At 52.2% G+C, this 26,208-nt stretch overlaps 1 protein-coding gene across 11 annotated transcripts in view; it reads left to right on the top strand.

Annotated features, from left to right (window-relative positions):
• FCSK (fucose kinase) overlaps positions 1-26,208 on the top strand; it is a 52,814-nt gene that overhangs the window by 15,608 nt on the left and 10,998 nt on the right. For 3 of the 11 annotated variants that reach the window (XM_033218973.1, XM_033218972.1, XM_033218963.1), the window contains exons 1-11: positions 7,702-7,958; positions 12,485-12,547; positions 18,466-18,569; positions 18,933-19,084; positions 20,395-20,445; positions 21,861-21,986; positions 22,598-22,670; positions 23,091-23,188; positions 23,579-23,659; positions 24,543-24,662; positions 24,815-24,986. In XM_033218973.1, the coding sequence (XP_033074864.1) occupies positions 18,488-18,569; positions 18,933-19,084; positions 20,395-20,445; positions 21,861-21,986; positions 22,598-22,670; positions 23,091-23,188; positions 23,579-23,659; positions 24,543-24,662; positions 24,815-24,986 (955 nt within the window). In that variant the 5' untranslated portion in view covers positions 7,702-7,958; positions 12,485-12,547; positions 18,466-18,487. The other 8 variants (XM_033218964.1, XM_033218966.1, XM_033218965.1 and 5 more) reach the window with 8 other exon arrangements.

Here is a 26,208-nt window from a genome sequence, read left to right as displayed (position 1 = left end):
CTATCTTGCCTTAGCCTCCCGAGTAGCTGGGATTACAGGCATGTGCCACCATGTCCCACTAATTTTTGTATTTTTAGTAGAGATGGGATTTCTCCATATTGGTCAGGCTGGTCTTGAACTCCTGACCTCAGGTGATTCCCCTGCCTCAGCCTCCCAAAGTGCTGGGATTACAGGCATGAGCCACTGCGCCTGGCCTAACACTCGGTGTTTTCTCAGAGCATCACTCTTCTTTTTTTTCCCTGTGTACCTCAATGGGCTGCAAAGGGAGCATCACTTTTCCCCTTCCCCTATGCCTTCCCTTTCCGATCCTTCTCTTTCTCCTTCCGCCTTCTTTTTTTTTTGACATAATCTTGCTCTGTTGCCCAGGCTGGAGTGCAGTGGTGTGATCTCAGCTCACTGCAATCTCCACCTCCCAGGTTCAAGCAATTCTCCTGCCTCAGCCTCCCTAGTAGCTGGGATCACAGGCTCCTGCCACTACACCTGGCTAATTTTTGTAGTTTTAGTAGAGACGGGGTTTCACCATGTTGACCAGGTTGGTCTCAAACTCCTGACCACGTGATCTACCTGCCTTGGCTTCCCAAAGTGTTTGGATTACAGGTGTGAGCCACTGCGCCTAGCTGCATCACTCTTTTTTTTTTTTGAGAGGGAATCTCTCTCTGTCACTTGGGCTGGCATACAGTGGCGCTATCTCAGCTCACTGCAAACTCTGCCACCTGGGTTCATGCCATTCTCCTGCCTCAGCCTCCCGAGTAGCTGGGACTACAGGTGCCCGCCACCATGACCAAGCCTGGCTAATTTTTTTTTTTTTTTTTAAGTAGAGACGGTGTTTCACCGTGTTAGCCAGGATGGTCTCGATATCCTGACCTCGTGATCTGCCCACCTCGGCCTCTCAGAGTGCTGGGATTATAGGCGTGAGCCACTGCGCCCGGCCCCGCATCACTCTTTTTTTTTTTTTTTTTTTTTTTTGACAGAATCTTGATCTGTCACCAAGCTGGAGGGCAGTGGCGAGATCTCAGCTCACTGTAACCTCTGCCTCCCAGGTTCAAGCAATTCCCCTGCCTCAGCCTCCCAAGTAGCTGGGATTATAGGCACGGGCCACCATGCCCAGGTAACTTTTTGTATTTTTAGTATAGGTGGGGTTTCACCATGTTGGCCAAAATGGTCTCAATCTCGTGACCTCGTGATCCGCCGCCTCAGCCTCCCAAAGTCCTGGGATTACAGGCATGAGCTACCACGCCTAGCCTTCTTTTTTTTTTTTTTTTTTTTTTGAGACGGAGTCTCGCTCTGTCACCCAGGCTGGAGTACAGTGGTGCGATCTCAGCTCACTGCAAGCTCCGCCTCCCGGGTTCACGCCATTCTCCTGCCTCAGCCTCCCGAGTAGCTGGCACTACAGGCGCCCGCCACGTCGCCCGGCTAGTTTTTTGTATTTTTTAGTAGAGACGGGGTTTCACCGTGTTAGTCAGGATGGTCTCGATCTCCTGACCTAGTGATCCCTCCGTCTCGGCCTCCCAAAGTGCTGGGATTACAGGCTTGAGCCACCACGCCCGGCCTTTTTTTTTTTTTTTTTTTTGAGACAGAGTTTCGCTCTATCCCCCAGGGTGGAAGATAGTGGCACAATCTTTACTCATTGCAACCTCCGCCTCCCAGGTTCAAGTAATTCTCCTGCCTTAGCCTCACAAGTAGCTGGGATTACAGGTGACCACTACCACACCCGGCTAATTTTTGTATTTTTAGTAGAGATGGGGTTTCTCCATGTTGGTCAGCTGGTCTCGAACTTCTGACCTCAGGTGATCTGCCCTCCTTGACCTCCAAAATGCTAGGATTGCAGGCATGAGCCACTGTGCCGGGCCTTTTTTTTTTTTTTTTTTTTTTTACTTTTTTAGTTTTCTTCCTCCAGTGCCAAGGAACTGGCTTTTATTTGAGGGTGAGGGGATACAGAGTCTGGCTCTGTCATCCAGGTTGGAGTGCAGTGGCGCTGTCTCAGCTCACTGCAGCCTACGCCACCTGGTTTCAAGCTATTCTTTTGCCTCAGCCTCCTGCGTGGCTGGGATTACAGGCACATGTCACCATGCTGGGTTACTTTTTGTATTTTTAGTAGAGACAGGGTTTCTCCATATTGGCCAGACTGATCTGGAACTCCTGCACTCAGGTGACCCGCCCGCCTCAGCCTCCCAAAGTGCTGGGTTTACAGATGTGAGCCATCGCACCCGGCCTGGATTGCATTTTATACTCCAGAGCTCTCTGTTCAATCAGATTGAGGCAAAACTTAGGTGAACTCACATCTTTACTTGGCTTCTTTCCCTGCCCTATTCTGTTTTCCCCACTCCCCTAGGAAATCGCTTACACAAGAATTCGTGTCTCAGGCTCTGCATCTAGGGACCCAAACTAAGATATCCCTATGGGCAGTCCTGGCACCCAGAGGGAATTTCTGCTACCAGTAACAGCCACACATCTCATTAGGGGCCTGAAGATTTCACCTTCTCCAAGAAGTCCTCCCTCCCAGACCTGGACCCTCACATTCTGGCAGTAGATTGTTTGTTTAACAATAAGGAGTTTGGATGCCTACACTGTACTAGGCACTGCACTAAACCCTTTATGTGCATTAGCTCATTAAACCCTCCCAACAACCTGATTTGGTAAATTCTATTTTAATCTCACAGATAAGGAAGCTGGGCTCAAAGAGGTTGAGTGGCTTGCCCACAGGGTTAGAAAGTGATGAGAGGCCAGGTGTGGTGGCTCACACCAGTAATCCCAGCACTTTTGGATCCCGAGGTGGGAGGATCGCTTGAGCCAAGGAGTTCAAGACCAGGCTGGAGGCCAAGAGTGGTGGCTCATGTCTGTAATCCTAGAAGTTTGGGAGGCTGAAGTAGGCAAATCACCTGAGGTCAGGAGTTCGAGCAGCCTGGCTAGCATGGTGAAACCCCATCTCTACTAAAAATACAAAAATTAGCCAGGCATGGTGGTGCGTGCCTGTAATCCTCTGGAGGCTGAGGCAGGAGAATCACTTGAACTCGGGAGGCAGAGGTTGCAGTCAGCCGAGATTCTGCCACTGCACTGCAGCCTGGGAGACACAGCGAGACTCCATCTCAAAAAAGAAAAAAAGGACCAGCCTGAGCAACGTAGTGAGACCCAGTCTCTATGGTATAAGAAAAAAAAATTGTTTTTAAAGGGCTAAGTGTGGTGGCTCATGCCTGTAATCTCAGCACTTTGGGAGGCCAAGGCAGGAGGATTGCTTGAACCCAGCTGTTCGAGACCAGCTTCAGCAACATAGCAAGACCCTGTGTGGTGGCACACATCTATAGTCCCAGCTACTTGGGAGGCTGAGGCGGGAGGATCACTTGAGCCCAGGCGCTGGAGGCTGCTGTGAGCTGTGATTGCACCACTGCACTCCAAACTGGGCAACAGAGTGAGACCCTCAAAAGAGAGAAGAAAGAAAAAGAAAAAAAAAAGAAAGTGGTGGGAGCTGGGCGGGTTTGTCTAAGTTTAATCCTTGGATTTATTCACTAAATTCTGCTCTATTTTATTTTTATTTTATTTATTTTTGGAAATGGAATCTCTCCGTGTCACCCAGGCAGGAGTATAGTGGCATGATCTTGGCTCACTGTATTTTCTGCCTCCTGGGTTCAAGCGATTCTCCTGCCTCAGCCTCCTGAGGGGCTGGAATTACAGGCATGCGCCAGCACGCCCAGGTAATTTTTATATTTTTAGTAGAGACAGAGTTTCACCATGTTGGCCAGGCTGGTCTCGAACTCCTGACCTCAAATGATATGCCCGCCTAGGCCTCCTAAAGTGCTGGGATTATAGGCATGAGCCACCATGCCCAACCAACTCTGCTCTATTTTGTTTATTGTATTATTATTATTTTTTTGAGACGGAGTTTCACTCTTGTTGCTCAGGCTGGAGTGCAATGGCATGATCTCTGCTCACTGCAACCTCTGCCTCCTGGTTTCAAGCGATTCTTCTGCCTTAGCCTCCTGAGTAGCTGGGATTACAGGCGCCTGCCACCATCCCCACTCATTTTTTGCATTTTTAGTAGAGACAGGTTTCACTGTGTCGGCCAGGCTGGTCTCGAACTCCTGACCTCATGATCCTCCCGCCTCAGCCTCCCATAGTGCTGGGTTTACAGGCGTGAACCACCATGCCCGGCTGACTGTGCTGTATTTTGTAACAGAGAGTGTGTGAGCATGTGTGTGTGTGTATGTCTAATGGCTCTGCGTACCCCAGATGGTGAAACCATGTACAGATTTTTGTGTCTGCTGCTGCACTGAGGGTTTCATTTTACTAAAAACGTTCCTGGAGTTTCTTTGCTTCTCAGGCAAGGAGGTGCCAGAGCAGCCTGGAAAAAGCTACCTCTCCTCTGCCAACCATACTGCCCTAGAAGGCAGGGTGGAGCCCTTTGCCTCTGAGCTCCTTGGGGGCACATTCTGTTTTCTTGAGCCCCCGCCAAAGCTGCAGTTGCAGGCATCCCTGCCTCCCGCTTCACTGCGGAGCCTGGGACCTGCATTGCTGAGAACAGCAGCAGTGGGAGGCAGCTCATCACCTCCCTGGAGGCCTCCTGGGTTCACAGAAGAAACAGCAGGCACTGAAGTGGGAGAAGGAGGATGAGACCTGGGGCAAGTGTAGACAGGGGATGACTCTAGTGGGAGAAGACTGAGGGAAGCAGAGAGTGTGAATAGGAGGCGGGTGGTGGGAGCTGAGCAGGAGGTTGCTCTTCATTGATTCAACCAGTTGTTTTTTTTTTGAGACGAAGTCTTGCTCTGTTGCCAGGCTGGAGTGCAGTGGTGCGATCCCAGCTCACTGCAACCTCTGCCTCCCAGGTTCAAGAGATTCTCCTGCTTCAGCCTCCTGAGTAGCTGGGATTACAGGTGCCCACCACCATGCCAGGCTAATTTTTGTATTTTTAGTAGAGAAGGGATTTCACCATGTTGGCCAGGCTGGTCTCAAACTCCTGACCTCAGGTGATCTTCCTGCCTCCGCCTCCCAAAGTGCTGGGATTACAGGTGTGAGCCACTGCACCCGGCCAATCAGTTGTTTTTAACCACCTACTATGTCCTCAGCACTGTTCTAGGGCCTGAGGATACAATGGTGAACAAACCAAACATCCTACTTTAATGGAGCAAGATGGGAATAATGACAGTAATTATAACGGTTAGTACTTTTTGAGCATTTACTATAGAGTCAAGCATTTATCCTACTCTCACGACAATTTCAGACATTTGATACTATTATTCACCTACTTTATAGACGGTTACACAGAGTTAGAGCCGGGTCCATCTCCATTATGACTGACCTCAGGGCCTCTCAGCTTCCTTATTTCGTAAATTTATATACATTTTATTTTATTTTTTGAGACAGAATCTCACTCTGTCACCCAGGCTGGAGTGCAGTGGCACAATCTCAGCTCACTGCAATCTCTGCCTCCTGGCTTCGAAGGACTCTCCTGACTCAGCTTGCTGAATAACTGGATTACAGGCACCCGTCACCACACCTGACTAATTTTCATGTTTAAAAATTGGCCACTGGCTGGGCACAATGGCTCACGCTTGTAATCCCAGCACTTTGGGAGGCTGAGGCGGGTGGATCACCTGAGGTCAGGAGTTCAAGACCAGCCTGAACATGGCGAAACCCTGTCTCTACTAAAAATACAAAAATTAGCTAGGCATGGTGGCACACACCTGTAATCCCAGTTACTCAGGAGGCTGAGGCAAGAGAATCACTTGAACCTGGGAGGCGGAGGTTGCAGTGAGCTGAGATTGCACCACTGTGCTCCAGCCTGGACAACAGAGTGAGACTCTGTGTCAAAACAACAATAACAAAAAAATTGGCCAGGCTGATCTTGAACTCCTGACCCAGAGTTTTCTGCCTGCCTTGGCCTCCCAAAGTGCGGGGATTACAGGCATGAGACACCTTACTCAGCTCTAACTTATGTATATTTTAGAGATGGGGTCTTGCTATGTTTCCCAGGCTGGTCTTGAACTCCCAAGCTCAAGCCATGCTCCGACCTTGGCCTCCCAAAGTGTCGGGATTACAGGTGTGAGCCCCTGTGCCTAGCCTTAGGCTCCTTATTAACAACAGATTTGGAAAGTACATTCTTGTAAGAAAAATTCAAACAATACAGATAAAGCTCAAATTCTCCCTACTTGTTCCCACCCTTAGCAGTCTCTCCCTAACATGCATTCCTTTCCAGTCCTGTTCCTGTGTATCCACACACTGTCTATCCATAAACACTATTTTTGATTCGAGGGGCTTCCCATACATGTTACTGTACAACTTGCTGCTTTTCCCTTAACATGAGGTCCTGAACATCACTCCCTACTGAACATATAGATCTGTCTTGCATGGATATGCCTAGTTTTCCAGCTGTAAACCGAAAGGCACCTGAGACTGGTCTCAATCAATTTACAAGTTTATTTTGCCAAAGAATGTGTGTACCTGGGAGACAGGTCTGTACCTTTCTCCAAAGATGATTTTGAGGCCTTCAATATGAGAAAGGTCAGATATTGGGGAAAGAGGAAATTTTTTTTTTTGAGATGGAGCCTTGCTGTGTTGCTCAGGCTGGAGTGCAGTGGCTTGATCTCAGCTCACTGCCACCTCTGTCTCCCGGGTTCAAGCGATTCTCCTGCCTCAGCCTCCCAAGCAGCTGGGACTACAGGCACGCAACACCACGCTCAGCTAATTTTTGTATTTTTAGTAGGCAGGGTTTCACCATATTGGCCAGGCTGGTCTCGAACTCCTGACCTTGTGATCTACCCACCTTGGCCTCCCAAAGGTCTGGGACTACAGGCGTGAGCCACCGCGCCTGGCCTGAAAGAGGAAATTTTTTAAAGGCATGGGTAGGTAAGAGGCAAATGCATTCTTCTGAGCCTTTGATCAGCCTTTCACATGTGAGAGGGGGATAGAGGACTAGTCACTTATGCTTTCATCTAGCTTAGTGATTTTGCATCTTTACGTAAGAAAAATAAACATAGGGCAGAGGAAGCAATGAGATATGCATTTATCTCACGTGAGCAGATAAATGAGTTTGAGTTCTGTCAAAGTCCAGCACCTGTGAAGGTAAGTGATCCATTCACATTGTCAGAGTGAAATTTCACAGAACTGTTTGAGGGTACAGATTTTGGGGCACACAAGGAATTTCCTAGTGGGCAAATTGTGAGAGCCAGGCCATATCTAGCTTTTTTATCTTTGTAGTTATCTTGTTTAGGAATAAAATGGGAGGTAGGTTTGCCTGATGCAGTTCCCGGCTTGACTTTTCCCTTTGGCTTAGTGACTTTGGGGTCCTGACATTTATTTTCCTTTCACATAGTAACCTAGAGAGAGACACTCAGGAGTATTTCCAGTTTTCATCTATGACAATCAGTACTACCATTCACAACTTGCCCGAAAGCTCCGCAGATCCTCTCCCCACTACAGAGTTGGAAAGTTTCTTCGCAAAGGACCCACGTGACGAAACCAGCGCAAACCCTTCTAACTGCAAATCCAATGGCAGCTGCTTCCGCTTGGGCAAATTGTGATTTTTTTTTTCCCTTCATCAGTGGATTTCTCTCCCGAGGAAAGCGACAGCTCTTGGTGCCGTCCAGAAGGGGTTAAAAAAACAAATAAACAAACCCAGACCAGAAAACAAACAAACAAAAAAGCAACACATTAACCTGGATCCGCGAGTCCCAGAAAAAGGGCCTGTGTCTTTAAGGCGTATCGGTCCTCTGGGAGTTGTAGTTTCGTGGGTCCTGGAGCGGCCCTCTTCCCACCTCCCTTCTGGATCGCAGCCCCGCTGCACTTCAGGAAAGCGCTGCCCCGGCCACCCACGCTGGCCCGTGCGGTGGCTCCGAGAGTGTCTTATGCCAGGCGGGGGCCTGGCCAGGCAGGGCGCGGAGGTGAAACTACATTTCCCAGCGTGCGCCGCGAGGGCCGCGCAGCCCCGCGTTAAAGAACCCGCTCCGCCGAGCGCCGGGCGGCTGCAGGTACGTCAGTCCGCGAGGGTCCCCGCAGGGCTTCTGAGCCCCAGCAGCTTCCCTGTGCACCCTCACTGAGTGGCAGCACCGAGTCGTGCCGCGGGCCGCCCGAGTCCTGACAGGGAAGAGTCCCCGGGAGCTTTGCGGTGTCCCCGGGAGCCCACAAGGGTTTCTGCGCTCCCGCGTCCCCTTGGCCTGGGTCTTCCAAGAGGAGCCCCGGGACCCGGCTGGTGCGGCGGGACCTGCGGGCGGCTGGGACCAGGAGGGATGCGGACCTCAGAGGATCCTCACCCTGAGGCAGGTGGGACCCTGGATGCCGGCGCTGCTCTGATTTTACTTTGAGGCCGCTTCTTCTGCCTTAGTTTACCCGGCCAGGGCTCAGTATTATGCACGAATCTCAATGATAACGCTGTTGGGTAATTTACAACACGATTTTACTCCCAATTAACTTCTTTCGGTCTGTTATTTCAGAAGGCAGCAAATCAGAGTCCTCCGTGAGCTTTTTTTTCCTCTTTAAAGTTATAAAATGTGCAGTCCCTGACCCACCTGTCTTCAAAAGGTTCATTTGAAGAGTTCTTAGTACTTTATTCTCTCTCTGGCTCCTCAACCCTATCCCAGTCTTGGACAGCGTGGAGGTGAGGACACTAAAAATATTTCAACTTGATCTCAGCAGATGAGGCTCTATTGAAAGTGGGTAGAGGCCGGGCGCCAAGGCTCATGCCTGTAATCCCAGCTACTTGGGAGGCTGAGGCAGGAGAATCTCTTGACCTCAGTAGGTGGAGGTTGCAGTGAGCCGAGATCACGCCATTGCACTCCAACCTGGGCGACAAGCGAGACTATGACTCAGACAAACAAACAGACAAAAAACGAACCTTAGAGCCTTAGGGCACACTTTCTCAGTACCTCTTGAGATTGTGTAACTCCAGCAAACTATTAATTAAAAAAAAAAAAAACCGGGTGAGGTGGCTCACGCCTGTAATCCCAGCACTTTGGGAGGCCGAAGCTGGTGGATCACCTGTGGTCAGGAGTTTGAGACCATCCTGGCCAACATGGTAAAACCCCATCTCTACTAATAATACAAAAATTACCTGGGCGTGTTGGTGCACGTCTGTAATCCCAGCTACTTGGGAGGCTGAGGCAGGAGAATCGCTTGAACCTAGGAGGTGGAGATTGCAGTGAGCTGAGATCACGCCATTGCACTCCAGCCTGGCGACAGAGTGAGAGTCTCTCAAAAAAAAAAAAGCAAAAAATGAAAAACAAAAAAGCCAGGCATGGTGGCTCACACCTATAATCCCAACACTTTGGAAGGTCAAGGCGGGAGGATTACTTGAGTCTGGGAGTTGTAGGTCAGCCTGGGCAACAAAGCGAGACCTTATCTCAACAAAAAATAAAAACTAGCAGGGCTCATGCATAGTCCCAGCTACTTGGGAGGCTGGGATTGGAGGATCGTTGGAACCTAGGAGTTTGAGGCTGCAGTGAGCTGTGATCACACCACTGCATTCCACCCTCTGGTGACAGAGCTGGACCCTGTTTCTCCAAAACAAAACAAAACAAAACAAAAACGTAGCCTGCCTGTACTATTAAAGGAATGGCAAAAGGCAAAATTACTTTTGCGCCAACCTAATGACTATGTTTCTGCTTTTTTTTTTTTTTTTTTTTGAGACGAGTCTCACTCAGTCGCCCAGGCTGGAGTGCAGGGGCACGATCTCGGCTCACTGCAAGCTCTGCCTCCGGGGTTCACGCCATTCTCCTGCCTCAGCCTCCCAAGTAGCTGGGACTACAGGTGCCCGCCACCATGCCTGGCTAATTTTTTTTACAATTTTAGTAGAGAAGGAGTTTCACCGTGTTAGCCAGGATGGTCTCGATCTCCTGACCTCGTGATCCACCCACCTTGACCTCCCAAAGTGCTGGGATTACAGATGTGAGCCACGGCGCCCGGTGTTTCTGCTTTTTAAACTACAGTTTTCTTGTCTAGAGCTTCAGTGAGATAAGAGCCAATTCTTAGGACTGATGGGTAGGTCGTATGAAGTGACACTGATGTGCCTTTGCCATAGTGCCTGAAAAAAGCACTCCATATGTATTAGCTACCTGTATCATTTTACCTTTTGTGTTAATCTCTCAGGGGATGCCCCTTAGCCTTGCTTGATTCCCCAGCCTTCCCTGATTTTTTTCTTCTTCAGGCAATCTTTTTTTTTTTTGAGACGGAGTCTTTTTTTTTTTTTTTTTTTTTTGAGACGGAGTCTCGCTGTGTCGCCCAGGCTGGAGTGCAGTGGCGCGATCTCGGCTCACTGCAAGCTCTGCCTCCCGGGTTCCCGCCATTTTCCCGCCTCAGCCTCCGAGTAGCTGGACTACAGGCGCCCGCCACCCGCGCGCCCGGCTAGTTTTTTTTTTTTTTGTATTTTTAGTAGAGACGGGGTTTCACCGTGTTAGCCAGGAGGGTCTCGATCTCCTGACCTCGTGATCCGCCCGCCTCGGCCTCCCAAAGTGCTGGGATTACGGCTTGAGCCACCGCGCCCGGCCTGAGACGGAGTCTTGCTCTTTCGCCCGGCTGGAGTGCAGTGCCGGATCTCACTCACTGCAGCTCCGCCTCCGGGTTTTACGCCATTCTCCTGCCTCAGCCTCCGGAGTAGCTGGACTACAGGCGCCCGCCACCTCGCCCGGCTAGTTTTTTGTATTTTTAGTAGAGACGGGGTTTCACCGTGTTAGCCAGGATGGTCTCGATCTTCTGACCTCGTGATCCGCCCGTCTCGGCCTCCCAAAGTGCTGGGATTACAGGCTTGAGCCACCGCGCCCGGCCCAGGGCAATCTTTAACTCAGAGAATGTTTGAGAGCTTCCAGTCCTTCCTCCTTCAGGGACAGGTTAAACTCTCCTGCTTCCTTGCCTGGCTGGAAAGATCTATCATTCATTGAGTCACTGGTGTGTGCCACATACTTTACATTGTAGTTCATGTTGAAAACAGTCCTGGGAAGTTGATGTCTTTGGCCTTAAATTTCAGATTAGGAAACTAAGGCTTAGAGAGGTTAAGTAACTGCTGGGTGCAGTGGCTCATGCCTGTAATCCTAGCACTTTGGGAGGCCGAGGCGGGCGGATCCCAAGGTCAGGAGTTCGAGACCAGCCTGGCCAGCATGGTGAAACCCCGTCTCTACTAAAAATACAAAAAATTCTCCAGGCGTGGTGGTGGGCGCCTGTAGTTCCAGTTACTCGGGAGGCTGAGGCAGGAGAATCGCTTGAACCTGGGAGGTGGAGGTTGCAGTGAGCCAAGATTGCGCCACTGCACTCTAGCCTGGGTGACAGAGCGAGATCCCATCTAAAAAAAAAAAAGAGGGCCGGGCGCGGTGGCTCAAGCCTGTAATCCCAGCACTTTGGAAGGCCGAGACGGGTGGATCACGAGGTCAGGAGATCGAGACCATCCTGGCTAACCCGGTGAAACCCCGTCTCTACTAAAAAATACAAAAAACTAGCTGGGCGGGGTGGCGGGCGCCTGTAGTCCCAGCTACTCGGGAGGCTGAGGCAGGAGAATGGCGTAAACCCGGGAGGCAGAGCTTGCAGTGAGCTGAGATCCGGCCACTGCACTCCAGCCTGGGGGACAGAGCGAGACTCCGTCTCAAAAGATAAAAAATAAAAAATAAAAAAATTAATAAAAAAAAGAAAAAAAGGTTAAGTAACTTGACTAGGATCCTACAGGAAGAGGTAGAGATGGGGCAGAGACTTTTGGGCTGATACTCAACCCAGGACTGTTTCTCTGCCCCTGTCATTAGTAAGGGATAGCCTCCCCACTCTGGCCATGACCTGTCACCTGCCCATGTCTCTCCAGTACTATGCTGAGATGAAGACTAGGCTCAGACCTTCTGGGCCATTGGACTCTCTTTGGGGCATTTCTTTCTTTTTTTTTCTTGAGACAGAGTCACTGTGTTGCCCAGGCTAGAGTGCAGTGGCACGATCTTGGCTAACTGCAGCCTCCGCCTCCTGGGTTCAAGTGATTCTCCTGCCTCAGCCTCCTGGGTAGCTGGGACTACAAGCGCACATCACTACACCCAGCTAATTTTTGTACTTTTAACAGAGATGGGGTTTTGCCATGTTGGCCAGGCTGGCCTTGAACCCCTGACCTCAGGTGATCTGTCTACTTTGGCCTCCTAAAGTGCTGGGATTCCGGACGTGAACCACCACATCCTGCCATTTCAAGGATTTCTTTCTTGCTGTCTTTTTTTTTTTTTTTTTTTCCAGACAGGGTCTGGCTTTGTTACCCAGGGTGGAATGCAGTGGTGCCAGCTTACTGCAATCTCTGCCCCCAGGGCTGAAGCAACGCTCCCACCTCAGCCTCCTGAGTAGCTGGGACTATAGGCACAGTCATTGTGCCTGGCTAATTTGTGTGTGTGTGTGTGTGTGTTGTGTGTGTTTGGTAGGGATGGGGTTTTGCCATGTTGCTCAGGCTGGTCTCAAACTCCTGGGCTCAAGCGATCCAGCTGCCTTCGCCTTCCAAAGTGCTGGAATTACAGGTGTGAGCCACCGTGCCTGGCCTCTTGCTGTCTTTCAGTGCCTTTGCTTGGAACCAGATAACATTATCACCATCAGCTGAATAAGAATCTAAAAGACCCAGGTATGTTGCAACTTTGACTATTCCTGGCCTCTGTGAAGTGGAGATAATAGGAGATAATATTTATCTTGCAGGCTCTAAGGGGGTTGTCAGGATACAAAAAATCACAGCACGTTAACTGTGGTCCAGAGTGCTCAGTCCTAGTGGCTTTTCCTTCCTTCCTCCCTCCCTCCCTCCCTCCCTCCCTCCCTCCCTTCCTTCCTCCCTTCCCTCCCTTCCCTCCCTCCTTCCTCCCTCCCTTCCTTCCTTCCCCCTCCCTCCCTTCCTTCCTTCCTCCCTTCCCTCCCTTCCCTCCGTCCCTTCCTTCCTTCCTCCTCCCTCCCTCCCTTCCCTCCCTCCCTCCCCCTTCCCTCCCCCCTCCCTCCCTTCCTTCCTTCCTTCCCTCCCTCCCTTCCCTTCCCTCCCTCCCTCCCTCCCTTCCTCCCTCCCTCCCTCCTTCCCTCCCTCCCTTCCTCCCTCCTCCCTTCCTTCCTCCCTTCCCTCCCTCCTCCTCCCTCCCTTCCTCCCTCCCCCCTCCCTCCCTTCCCTCCCTCCCTTCCCTCCCTCCCTTCCTTCCTCCTCCCTTCCCTCCCTCCCTCCCTCCCTCCCTTCCTTCCTCCCTTCCCTCCCTCCTCCCTCCCTCCCTCCCTCCTTCCTTCCTTCCTTCCTCCCTCCCTCCCTTCCCTCCCTCCCCCCTCCCTCCCTCCCTTCCTTCCTTCCTCCCTTCCTCCCTCCTTTCCTTCCTTCCCTCTTCCTTTCCTTTTCCTTTCCTTTTCCTTTCCTTTCCTTTCCTTTCTGAGGCAAAGTCTCACTCTGTCACCCAGGCTGGAGTGCAGTGGAACGATCTCAGCTCACTGCAACCACTGCTTCCCAGGTTCAAGCAGTTCTCTTGCCTCAGCCTCCTGAGTAGCTGGGATTACAGGTGCCCGCCACCGTGCCCGGCTAACTTTTGAATTTTTGGTAGAGATGGGGTTTCACCATGTTGGCCAGGCTGGTCTCAAACTCCTGACCTCAGGCGATCCACCTGCCTCGGCCTCCCAAAGTGCTGGGATTACAGGCATGAGCCACCGTGCCCGGCCTATTAATTTTAATTGAATTTTTTTTTTAGACAGAATCTTGCTCTGTCACCCAGGCTGGAGTGCAGTGGCATGATCTTGGCTCACTGCAACCTCCACCTCCCAGGTGCAAAGGATGCTCCTGCCTCAGCCTCCTGAGTAACTGGGATTACAGGTACCTGCCACCATGCCTGGCCAATTTTTGTATTTTTAGTAGAGATGGGGTTTACCATGTTGGCCAGGCTGCTCTTGAACTTCTGACTTCAAGTGATCCACGTGCCTTGGCCTCTCAAAGTGCTGAGATTACAAGCGTAAGCCACTGTGCCTGACCTCCTAGTGGCTATTATTACTAAAATCATCCCTCCCTTGTATTTGTTTAGGTTTTGTCATAATTATAATAGATAATACATACTGAGCTCTTTACATATATTTACTCCTTTTGTACTTCAGCTCTACAAAGCACGTTTATTGTAGTGGTTGAGCAAGTGGACCCTGTAGTAGCCTGGGAAGCATGAATTTAAAAATTTATTAATTAAAATAAAAAGGCTGAGGCAGGAGGATTGCTTGAGTCCAGGAGTTTGAGACCAGCTTGGGCAACATGGCAAGACCCGATCTCTTAAAAAGAAAACAAAGAATGAAAACATTAGCTAGGCATGGTGGCGTCTGCCTATGGTCCCAGCTATACAGGAGGCTGAGGTAGCAGGATTGCTTGGGCCTGGGAGGTTGAGGCTGCAGTGAGCTATGATTGCACCACTACACTCTAGTCTGGGTGACAGATTGAGACCCTGTCTTTTTAAAAAAGTGGCCGGGCGCGGTGGCTCAAGCCTGTAATCCCAGCACTTTGGGAGGCCGAGACGGGCGGATCACGAGGTCAGGAGATCGAGACCATCCTGGCTAACATGGTGAAACCCCATCTCTACTAAAAAATACAAAAAAACTAGCTGGGCGAGGTGGCGGGCGCCTGTAGTCCCAGCTACTCTGGAGGCTGAGGCAGGAGAATAGCGTGAACCCAGGAGGCGGAGGTTGCAGTGAGCTGAGATCCGGCCACTGCACTCCAGCCTGGGCGACAGAGCAAGACTCCGTCTCAAAAAAAAAAAAAAAAGTAAAAAAAGGCAATATAAAAAGAGGCTGGGCATGGTGGCTCATGCCTGTAATCCCAGCACTTTGGAAAGCCAAGGCAGGTGGATCACCTGAGGTCAAAAGTTTGAGACCAGCCTGGCCAACATGATGAAACCCCATCTTTACTAAAAATACAAAAATTAGTCAGGCGTGTTGGCACGTGCCTGTAATCCCAGCTACTCGGGAGGCTGAGGCAGGAGAATTGCTTGAACCCAGGAGGTGGAGATTATAGCGAGCTGAAATTGTACCACTGCACTCCAGCCTGGGGGATACAGTAAGATCCAGCTCAAAAAGAAAAAAAGGGAATAAAATGGATACTCTGGAAAAAAGGCTTAGTATCAAACTTGGCTCTGCCACTTGCTAGCTTTGGCAAGTTATTTCATCTCTCTGTGCTTCATTTCTGCATGTGTTTTCTTTTTTTTTTTTTTTTGTAGAGTCAAGGTCTCCATATGTTGCCCAGGCTGATTTCTAACTCTTGGGCTCAAGTGATCCTCCTGACTTGGCCTCTTCGTCTCCCAAAATGCTGAAATTATAGGCATGAGCCACCACACCCAGCAATTTCTTCATCTTTTTTTTTTTTCGAGATAGATTTTTGCTCTTCTTGCTCAGGCTGCAGTGCAATGGTATGGTCTCGGCTCACTGCAACCTCTGTCTCCCAGGTTGAAGTGATTCTCCTGTCTCAGCCTCCCAAGTAGCTGGAATTACAGGCGCCCGCCACCACACCTCGCTAATTTTTGTATTTTTAGTGGAGATGAAGTTTTGCCATGTTGGCCAGGCTGGTCTCAAACTCCTGACCTCAGGCAATCCGCCCGCCTCAGTCTCCCAAAGTGCTGGAATTACAGATGTGAGCCACCGCATCCGGCCTCTTTTTTTTTTTTTTTTGGAGATGGAATCTCGCTCTGTCACCCAGGCTGGAGTGCAGTGGTGCAGTCTCAGCTTACTGCAACCTCTGCCTCCTGGGTTCAAGTGATTATCCTGACTCAGCCTCCTGAGTAGCTGGGACTACAGGCAAGTGCCACCACACCTGGCTAATTTTTGTATTTTTGGTAGAGATGGGGTTTCATCATATCGGCCAGGGAACTCCTGACCTCGTGATCTGTGCACTTTGGCCTCCCAAAGTGCTGGGATTACAGGTGTGAGCCACCACGCCCGGGTAGCAGTGCAGTTCTAAGCTGCCTGCCAGAGAGGTCTGGAATCTCACAGGAATAGGTCTATTTCAGTGTGCCAGCTGTGCTCAGTCATTGGTTTTGAGAAGGTTGGTTGGAAGCGTGGCCTCCATGTAAACAAGGTGGGAGATTCAGATCATAGCAGCTGGGGGCATCTGTTAGTTAAACTCCCTACTGCAGCTGACCTGAGGGTTAGAGGTGCCTACAGCCATATGGTGAATTGGTGGCAAAGTTGGAGGGAGAGCTTGGTGGGTGTCCTGGGAGAAGCCTTCACCCTCAAGTGCCTGGCTGGGATTTCTAGCTGGAATTTCCCCTCTGGTTTTCTCTTCTGGGCTGAGTAGGGAATGGAGCAATTTCTGTTACTGACAGAGGCTTTTCCTGAAGGTGTGGGTGTTGCTGAGTGGTAGTGTCCTGTCAGCCTTTTCTCTTCTGGTGGCAGCAGAGCCTGGCACAAGAAGAGCCTGTGGCTGAGCTTCAGGTTTCCTGTCACTTGGGCTGGGATGTGGGCTGACCACCAGATGTGTGCTCAGGGCGCAGCTCAGCCAGCGGTGAGCAGCTTACTTGCGTGGTCTTTTCCCATGCTGAGCTTTGAGAGCTGGAGGGAGGAAGTGGGGGTGCTGCTTTGTGGGACAGCAGTGGGAGCCCTGCCAGAGGTGAATGTGCAGGTACTCCTGGGGACTCATTGGTCTCGGGGAGGCCAGGGGCTCAGGAGTCAGATTGGTTTTCCATCTGGCAGGAGTGCTGGCAGGTTGGGGGAGACAGGGGTAGGGGTGAAGCCAAATCTTTGGCCTTGCTTTCCCCCTACTTGCTGAGAGTGCCCTGGAGGAAGATGGCGGGGGTTAGGGCTGCAGCCCCTGTTGGGCTGGATGAGACCCCTGGGAAGGGAGGTCCCCGAGTGCCCACTTCTGCAGCTCTGTGTGCATATGTGCTCCCCACAGCTGCCCCCCTCTCCAGGGAACCCCCATCAGCTTGAGGAGCCTGAGGGGTGGGGTTAGGCATTTGCTCTCAACCTCCTTTCCCCCTTGCTCTAGGTGGCCCCAACTCTTACCCTATCCTGCTGCCCTCCCTTCCTCCTTCCTGGGCACACTCCCTGGGGAAAGGGCACCCATCCACATTTTGTAATGTCAGCAGGCACGCTGACCGTGTGACCCAGTCATCCGCCTGGGTGTCCACCTAGAGAAATGAAATCTTCTGTTCACACAAACCTGTCTCCAGAGGTTCATAGCAGGACTATTCATATCTGCCAAAAACCGGAGACAGCCCAGATGCTCTTCAGTGGGTAAATGGAGAAACAGATGTGGCCCGTCCGTGCGAGGGAACACCGCTCCTCCGATAAAAGGCTTGGGCCACGGATATGCGCAATGACTTGGATACGTCTCAGAGGCATCATGTTGGATGAAAGACGATAATCTCAAAAGATTATATTCCATTTTATTTGACTTTTTTTTTGAGGTCTTGCTCTGTCAACCAGGCTGGAGTGCAGTGGAGTGATCATGGCTCACTGCAGCCTTAACCTCCTGGGCTCAAGCAATCCTCCCACCTTGGTCTTCCAAAGTGCTGGGATTATAGACGTGAGCCACTGCACCTGTCCTGGCCTTTATTTTATTTTAGTTGATTAATTAGAGATAGGGTCTTGTTCTGTGACTCAGGCTGGAGTGCAGTGGTACAATCATAGCCCACTGCAGCCATAATCTTCCAGGCTCAAGCAGTCCTCCCACCTTAGCTTCCTGAGTAGCTGGGAGTACAGGCACACGCCACCACACCTGGCTAATTTTTTTTTTTTTGAGACGGAGTCTCGCTCTGTCACCCAGGCTGGAGTGCAGTGGCCAGATCTCAGCTCACTGCAAGCTCCACCTCCCGGGTTCATGCCATTCTCCTGCCTCAGCCTCCCGAGTAGCTGGGACTACAAGCACTTGCCACCATGCCCGGCTAATTTTTTGTACTTTTAGTAGTGACGGGGTTTCACCGTGTTAGCCAGGATGGTCTCGATCTCCTCTCCTCGTGATCCACCTGCCTTGGCCTCCCAAAGTGCTGGGATTACAGGCGTGAGCCACCGCGCCCAGCCCCGGCCGACATTTTTTAAGTCGATGAAACTGTAGCTTTAGAGAGCAGATCAGTGGTTGTCAGGGGTTAGGCGGGGAGGAGAGGTTGCATGAGGAAGGTTTTTTTTTTTTTTTTTTGAGGCGGAGTCTCGCTCTGTCGCCCAGGCTGGAGTGCAGTGGCCGGATCTCAGCTCACTACAAGCTCCGTCTCCCGGGTTACGCCATTCTCCTGCCTCATCCTCCGGAGTAGCTGGGACTACAGGCGCCCGCCACCTCGCCCGGCTAGTTTTTTTGTATTTTTTAGTAGAGATGGGGTTTCACGTGTTAGCCAGGATGGTCTCGATCTCGACCTCGTGATCTGCCGTCTCGGCCTCCCAAAGTGCTGGGATTACAGGCTTGAGCCACCGCGCCCGGCCAGAGGAAGTTTGTTTGAGTGTAGATAGTGGTGATATCAACACGAATCTATACACATGTTAAAATCGTAGATTATATACAAAAATAATTTATTTTAGTTATGACAGTTTAAAAAATAGTCATATCTACCCATACTGCCGTCTCAGGAAGCCCCTCTGCTTGGCCAGAATGGAGCAGCCAAAGGGAGTTGACTGGACAGTCGTCATCCTGACCTGCCAGTACAAGGACAGTGTCCAGGTCTTTCAGAGAGGTAGGGGACTCCCCCCGCTTCCCACCTTGCCCCTAATGGAGAACCTCCCTCCCCTTCCTGGCTATGTCCCTCCAACACCAGGTGCCAGGCCGACCTGGCTTCAAACCCAGATCGCACTTCTCCCTAGCCATGTGACAGCATACATGGCATGTCATTCCTTGTGCCTCAGTTTTCTCATCTGTAAGATGGGAGTAATAGGACTTCTCTCACTGAGTTGGGTGAAGATCTAATGGCCTCCTACATGGAAAGCTAAGTCAAGGAAGATCAAACACTGATGATCTTCTCAGGCTGATGGCTTGCTCAGGTGCTTTGGGCCAGGGCAGAGAGGTAGGGGTCAGGTCCCAGTGTCTCCTCTGACCCTAGAACTGGAAGTGCGGCAGAAGCGGGAGCAGATCCCTGCTGGGACGCTGTTACTGGCCGTGGAGGACCCAGAGAAGCGTGTGGGCAGCGGAGGAGCCACCCTCAACGCCCTGCTGGTGGCTGCTGAACACCTGAGTGCCCGGGCAGGCTTCACTGTGAGTGCTTACCAGGGCCACCTCCCTGGTCCGTGTCCCTGCTAGAACCAGGTCATTTCTGAGATCTGCAGCTCCTCTGGCTCCATCGCCCTGGCTAATTCAGCATTGGCTTCAGCATTGGCCTCAGTTTTTGTTTCTGTAAATTGGGTGGACTCATCTTTGTCTTGTTGTCCAAGTGAGGGCAGAAGGCAGGGCCAGCTTTTGCAGTGTTTTTAGAGAGTTGGAGCCAATATCTCAAAGTGAGGCTTTCTGGCTTCTCTTGAAACATTCAAAGGTCTTGCTAGTCTGGGCTATCATCCCCACATGGCAACTAACTGTTCACTGGAACTGAGAGGTGACTGCCTGCTTTGGGCAGAGCATGTGACTCAGCCTCCCACTGGTCCCGTGTTTCCTGTGCAACCAGCCACTTCACCTGGTCACCTCATCTGCATAGCACCTTTGCGTGCAGAGTGAGGGTAGGCACAGGCTTGGACATGCTGTGCAGAGGGAGATGGCACCAGCAGGGGAGGGGACCACTGTGGTTGCTATGGAGCTGACTCCCCAGAGTCACCCAGCCAGGCCCCAGTTGTTGTTGCCGATAACTTCCCCTTCAAAACAGACAGCAGAGGCCGGGCGCGGTGGCTCACGCCTGTAATCCCAGCACTTTGGGAGGCCGAGGTGGGTGGATCACCTGAGGTCAGGAGTTGAAGACCAGCCTGACCAATGTGGTGAAACCCCCTCTCTACTAAAAATACAAAAATTAGCTGGGCCTGGTTGCTCACGCCTGTAATCCCAGCTTCTCGGGAGGCCGAGGCAGGAGAATCGCTTGAACCCGGGAGGCAGAGGTTGCAGACAGCCGAGATCATGCCACTGCATTCCAGCCCGGGCGACAGAGCAAGACTGCATCTCAAAAAAAAAAGAAAAAAAATGAAGAGGTAGCCAGGTGTGGCAGTACACACCTATAGTCCCAGCTAGTTGAGGCTGAGGTGGGAGGCTCACTTTAGCCTAAGGGGACCGAGGCTACAGTGAGCTGGGATCATACCACTGCACTCCAGACTGGGTGACAGAGTGAGACCCTGTCGCAAAACAGCAACAACAGCAGCAACAAACCAGGCAGCAAGAAGGTGGCCCAGGTGGAGGGCCCTGGGCTGCCTTATCCAGGGGGGACCAGGGCTGCCCCTTGCCTGCCTGTGGCCATTGGTTTGACCTTGCCTTTTGTCCCTGGGGTACCTGAGTGAATTTGTGTTGGGGTCTCTCTCTGGATTCGAGGGTGCCATCCTCCAGGGCCTCTGCCTGAGGCCTCTGTTCACAGGGCTTTCCCACTCCTGCAGGTGGTCACATCTGATGTCCTGCGCTCAGCCTGGATCCTCATTCTGCACATGGTAAATGAACTTTGGGGCAGGGGCCAAGCGGAAGGCCAGAATCCCAGTTCGTGGAGTTGAGCAGGACTTCAGGCATGTTCTGCCACAGTGTGTGTGCAAGGTGAAATCTGGAAGATTCTAAATGTCTAAAAATTGTGAATTGGCTAAATATATACCACATATTTTCCCAGCAGAATATCAGATTAAAAGGTCCATCTAGGGCCGGGCATGGTGGCTCACGCCTGTAAGTCTCAGCACTTCGGGAGCCCAAGGCGGGAGGATTGCTTGAGCCCAGGAGATTCAGACCAGCCTGGGCAACATGGTGAAACCCCATCTCTATAAGAAATACAAAAATTAGCCGCCATGGTAGTGCACGCCTGTAGTCCCAGCTACTCAGGAGGCTGAGGTGGGAGGATCACTTGAGCCTGGGAGGTTGAGGCTGTAGTGAGTTATGGTTATACCACTGCACTCCAGCCCGGGTGACCGTCTCAAAAAATAAAAATATAGGCTGGGCGCAGTGGCTCACACATGTAATCCCAGCACTTTGGGAGGCTGAGGTGGGCAGATCACAAGGTCAGGAGTTCGAGACTAGCCTGGGCAGCATGGGGAAACCCTGTCTCTACTAAAAATAAAAAAAATTAGCCAGGCATGGTGGTGCATGCCTATAGTCCCAGCTACTTGGGAGGTTCGGGCAGAAGAATCGCTTGAACCCAGGAGGCAGAGGTTGCAGTGAGCCGAGATCACACCATTGCACTCCAGTCTGGGTGACAGAGCGAGACTCCATCTCAAAAAAAAAAAAAAAAAGAAGTATATATATATGTGTATATCCGTCTAACTCTATGCATTCACTAGGATCCAGGCTTAACAGCTCTGTGACTGTGGGGAAGTCACTTAACCCTTTCTAGGCCTCAGTTTCCTCCTGACGTGGATACGAACATTCTGAGACACTACATGTAAATGCTTAAAACAGGGCCTGGTGGCCGGGCACGGTGGCTCATGCCTGTAATCCCAGCAATTTGGGAGGCCAAGGTGGGCAGATAACTTGAGGTCAGGAGTTTGAGACCAGCCTAACCAACATGGTGAAACCCCATCTCTACTAAAAATACAAAAAATTATCCAGATGTGGTAGTACACGCCTGTAGTCCCAGCTACTTGGGAGGCTGAGGTGGGAGAATTGCTTGAACCCGGGAAGTGGCGCTTACAGTAAGCCGAGATCGTGCCACTGCACTCCAGCCTGGGCAACAGAGCAAGGCTTCGTCTAAAAAATTGCAGTGCAATGCAATGCAATGCCTAATATAAAAATATATGGTAGGACGAAATATCAAGAGAACATTTTTTTATCAGCCCTCCACTGGATGGCTTTCTGCCTGCAAAGCTGATGAGGTGGCCTTGGGCTGTCTGCACCGGGGCTTCCTCACCAGTCCCCCCACTCCCAGGGTCGAGATTTCCCCTTTGATGACTGTGGCAGGGCCTTCACCTGCCTCCCCGTGGAGAACCCCGAGGCCCCCGTGGAAGCCTTGGTGTGCAACCTGGACTGCCTGCTGGACATCATGACCTATCGGGTGAGGCTGGGTGGTGACCCGTGGTGCCTTGTCTCAGGTAGAGCCACTTCCCTCCCACTGTTCCCCAGCTATGATCTTTGCTGGCTCAGCTGGGGGGCCCCAGGAGGAATGGTTTTGAGGGTGCCTAGTGTTAGAGCTTCAAGAAGTTAGTTGTGTCTGGGGGCGGTGGTTCATGCCTGTAATTTCAGCACTTTCAGAGGCCAGGGTGGGAGGATCACTTGAGGCCAAGAGTTCATGACCAGCCTGGGCAACGCAGCAAGACCCCCTCTCTACAAAAAATTGTTTTAATAATTATGGGCATGGTGGCATGCACTTGTAGTCCCAGCTACTCAAGAGGCTGAGGCAGGAAGATCGCTTGAGCCCAGGAGTTTGAGGCTGCAGTGAGCTACGGTCTCACTACTGCATTCCAGCCTGGGTGACAGAGTAAGACCCCGTCACAGTAACAACAGAAAAGTTAGTCACATGGGAGAAGCTGTAAACCCAGGTCAGCCAGAGGGCAGGGCAGACCAGGTCTTGGAGGCCCCTGTTACTTCAACAGCACAGTATCCTTGAGGGCAGGTGAAGGGCTGGGTCAGGCACCAGCTGTGTTCTGTCTCCTTCCCCCGCTGCAGCTGGGCCCGGGCTCCCCGCCAGGCGTGTGGGTCTGCAGTACCGACATGCTGCTGTCTGTTCCTGTAAATCCTGGTGAGCCTGAGACTACCTGGGACCACCTTCCCTCGTCACAGCCGCAGCAAGAAGCCAGCTCTGCCTTTCTTTGCCCATCTTGCCTCTGGGCCTGCCCCACTGCCCTGTTAGACGGGAAACTGGAGGGTGTGGAGAATGAAGCCCAGTGGAGGCAGGGCTTCTCCTGCTGTGCCTCAGTCTGTCTGTCTATAGGATGGACAGAAGCAGCCCTGCCCCTTCTGCCCCACAGGATTCTGCGGAAGAACTTTGGGAGAGGAGGGTTGTCATTTTCCCAGGGGAATGTCCATTTGGCTTGGAAGCCGAATTTCCCTTTTAGAGGCACCTGGGTGCCCCAGCCCTGGGCTCCTGCTTCCTCCTGGCGGGGGACTCCCTGCCTTGGGTCGAGGCCCCTGGGAGCCTCCTGACTGCCCCACCCCACAGGGATCAGCTGGGACAGCTTCCGGGGAGCCAGAGTGATCGCCCTCCCAGGGAGCTTGGCCTACGCTCGGAATCACGGCGTCTGCCTCACTGACCCCCAGGTAGTTCCCCTGGGGGCAGTGGAGCCGACTGGGGCAGCCTTCCCCCTGCCACTGGGCAACCGCTCATCCTGGATTTCTTGGCATGCTCCTGAATCCAAGGAGTTTCCTCCATGGCAACGGCGCCAGTGCTCCCTCACTCTCGCCAAAAATACATTTCACACTGACCGCCTGCCCGGTCTCTGTGCCCGGGCTTGGGGCTGCGAAGGTATTTAAAGCCTGTCCTCCGCCATCATGGAGTAGAAATCTCAGGCCTCCTGAGAACGCCAGCAACTGCCAGCCTTGCATCTTCAGCTTTGCTTTGGAGAACGCCCTTGCTGCTACCTGTGGCTGTGGCCTCCTTCCAGATCCCTTCCTGCTCCCTCCCCTGATTCTGTTTCTCCCTGCATATAGGGCCTCGTTTTGGACATTTACTACCAGGGCACTGAGGCAGAGATTCAGCGGTGTGTCAGGCCTGATGGGCGGGTGCCACTGGTATGGCTGCTGGGCCCAGGTTGCGGGGCTTTGGAGACCTTATGGGATGGAGAGGGAGGGTTTGTCTTCCTTTGATTCCTTCTGGAAGCCTCCAGGACAAGCTAGTGCTAGAATCTGAGGACAGGGTAGTCTTGGAATTCAGAGTCTTGTACTGAACCAGAAAGCCTAGAACCAGGTGGGCCCGGTGGCTCACGCCTGTAATCCAAGCACTTAAGGAGGCTGAGGCGGGTGGATCAGTTGAGGTCAGGAGTTCGAGACCAGCCTGGGCAACATGGTGAAACCTTGTCTCTACTAAAAATACACCAGTTAGCTGAACATGGTGGTGTGTGCCTGTAATCTCAACTACTTGGGAGGTGGAGGCTCGAGAATCGCTTGAACCCAGGAGGCAGAGGTTGCAGTGAGCGGAGATCATGCCACTGCATTCCAGCCAGGGTGACAGAACAAGACTCTGAATAAACCCCCTGCCTGCTGCAAAACAAAACAAAACAAACCTCAAAAGCTCAAACACAAAAAGGAAGCCTAGAACCAGAATGTGAGCAAGTTAAGGAGTGTGACGGGAGGAGGCCTACAGCCAGACTCCGGGAATGCTTCCAGCATGAGGGGCAAGGATTGAAGAGGCGGGGAAATCTGGGAGTGGGCCACTGTGAGGGTAGAGAGCTAGGTTCGGGAGGAGGCCTGACAGTTGAGGGGGTCCCAGAAGGTGCCTTGGTGGGAGCTGCCCCTAAGAAGCCTGGAGTCTGGGTGCTGGAGTGGTCAGAAGGCAACACTCCCTGCCTGGTGTGGCACTCAGCTTCACGTGGCCCGTCTGCATGTGCCCTCCCTGACTTGTACCAGGGCCTGTTCCAGGGCTTTCCATCTCTGATCCTTTTGGGGTCCCTTCCAGGTCTCTGGGGTTGTCTTCTTCTCTGTGGAGACTGCCGAGCGCCTCCTCGCCACCCACGTGAGCCCGCCCCTGGATGCCTGCACCTACCTGGGCTTGGACTCTGGAGCCCGGCCTGTTCAGGTGACTGGGGGAGGGCAGCTAGGGGGGGCCTGGCCTGGGGACGAGGCACTGTGTGGCCTCAGGCCAGCCACTTCCCCTCTCCAGGTTAGCCTCAGAACTTGGAGGCTAACCTCCTGCCACGCCAATAGCTGTGCTTCTTCCCCTTCCCCCAGCTGTCTCTGTTTTTTGACATTCTGTACTGCATGGCTGAGAACGTGACCAGGGAGGACTTCCTGGTGGGGAGGCCCCCAGAGTTGGGGCAAGGCGATGCGGATGTAGCAGGTTATGTGCAGAGTGCCCGGGCCCAGCTGTGGAGGGAGCTTCGCGATCAGCCTCTTACCATGGGTGGGTACTGCCTCTCAGCTCCCTGGGGTGGGGAGACCATGGGAGTGAGGACCCCAAGAAGGGAGCTGCTCACTGCATACGGGGCCAGGCAGCCTAGCACAGGGACTGGGCAGTTCTCCTGTCCTGTGCCAGAGCCCCCCACTGAGCTACCTCCTTCCCCTTCCTGTCTTCCTTTTGTCTCATTCCTAGGCTCTCCCAGCCTGTCCACTTTGTTTGTTTTGTTTTTTGAAACGGAGTCTCTCTCTGTCACCCCGGCTAGAGTGAGGTGGTGCGATCTCAGCTCACTGCAACCTCCGCCTCCTGGGTTCAAGCGATTCTCCTGCCTTAGCCTCCTGAGTACCTGGGATAATAGCCGTGCATCACCACACCTGGCTAATTTTTGTATTTTTAGTAGAGATGGGGTTTCACCATGTGGGTCAGGCTGGTCTTGAACTCCTGGCCTCAGGTGACCCGCCTGCCTCGGCCTCCCAAAATGCTGGGTTTACAGGCATGAGCCACCATGCCCAGCCCTAAGCTGTCTACTTTCTTTGTTTCTTTTTTTTTTGAGACACAGTATGGCTCTATTGCCCAGGCTGGAGTGCAGTGGCACAATCTTGGCTCACTGCAACCTCTGCCTCCCGAGTTCAAGCGATTCTCCTGCCTCAGCTTCCTGAGTAGTTGGGATTACAGGTGCATGGCACCATGCCTGGCTAATTTTTTTTTTTGTTTGAGATGGAGTCTCGCTCTGTTGTTCAGGCTGGAGTGCAGTGGCACGATCTCGGCTCACTGCAAGCTCTGCCTTCCAGGTTCATGCCATTCTCCTGCCTCAGCCTCTCGAGTAACTGGGACTACAGGCGCCTGCCACCACACCTGGCTAATTTTTTTTTTTTGTATTTTTGGTAGAGATGGGGTTTCACCATGTTAGCCAGGATGGTCTCTATCTCCTGACCTTGTGATCCGCTCGCCTCGGCCTCCCAAAGTGCTGGGATTACAGGCATGAGCCACCGTGCCCGGCCATGCCTGGCTAAGTTTTGTATTTTTAGTAGAGACGAGATTTCACCATGTTGGTCAGGCTGGTCTCGAACTCCTGACCTCATGATCTGCCTGCCTCGGCCTCCCAAAGTGCTGGGATTACAGGTGTGAGCCACCGTGCCCAGCCAACCTGTCTGCTTTCTAGCTGTGTGGCTTTGGGCAGGTTCCTGACTCAGTTTCCGCTAACAGGCTCATTGCCACACCTGCCCCC

Source organism: Trachypithecus francoisi, unplaced genomic scaffold, assembly GCF_009764315.1.
Source record: "Trachypithecus francoisi isolate TF-2019V2 unplaced genomic scaffold, Tfra_2.0 Lachesis_group10, whole genome shotgun sequence".
NCBI lineage: Eukaryota > Metazoa > Chordata > Mammalia > Primates > Cercopithecidae > Trachypithecus > Trachypithecus francoisi.
This window is presented reverse-complemented; position numbering and strand designations above follow the sequence as displayed.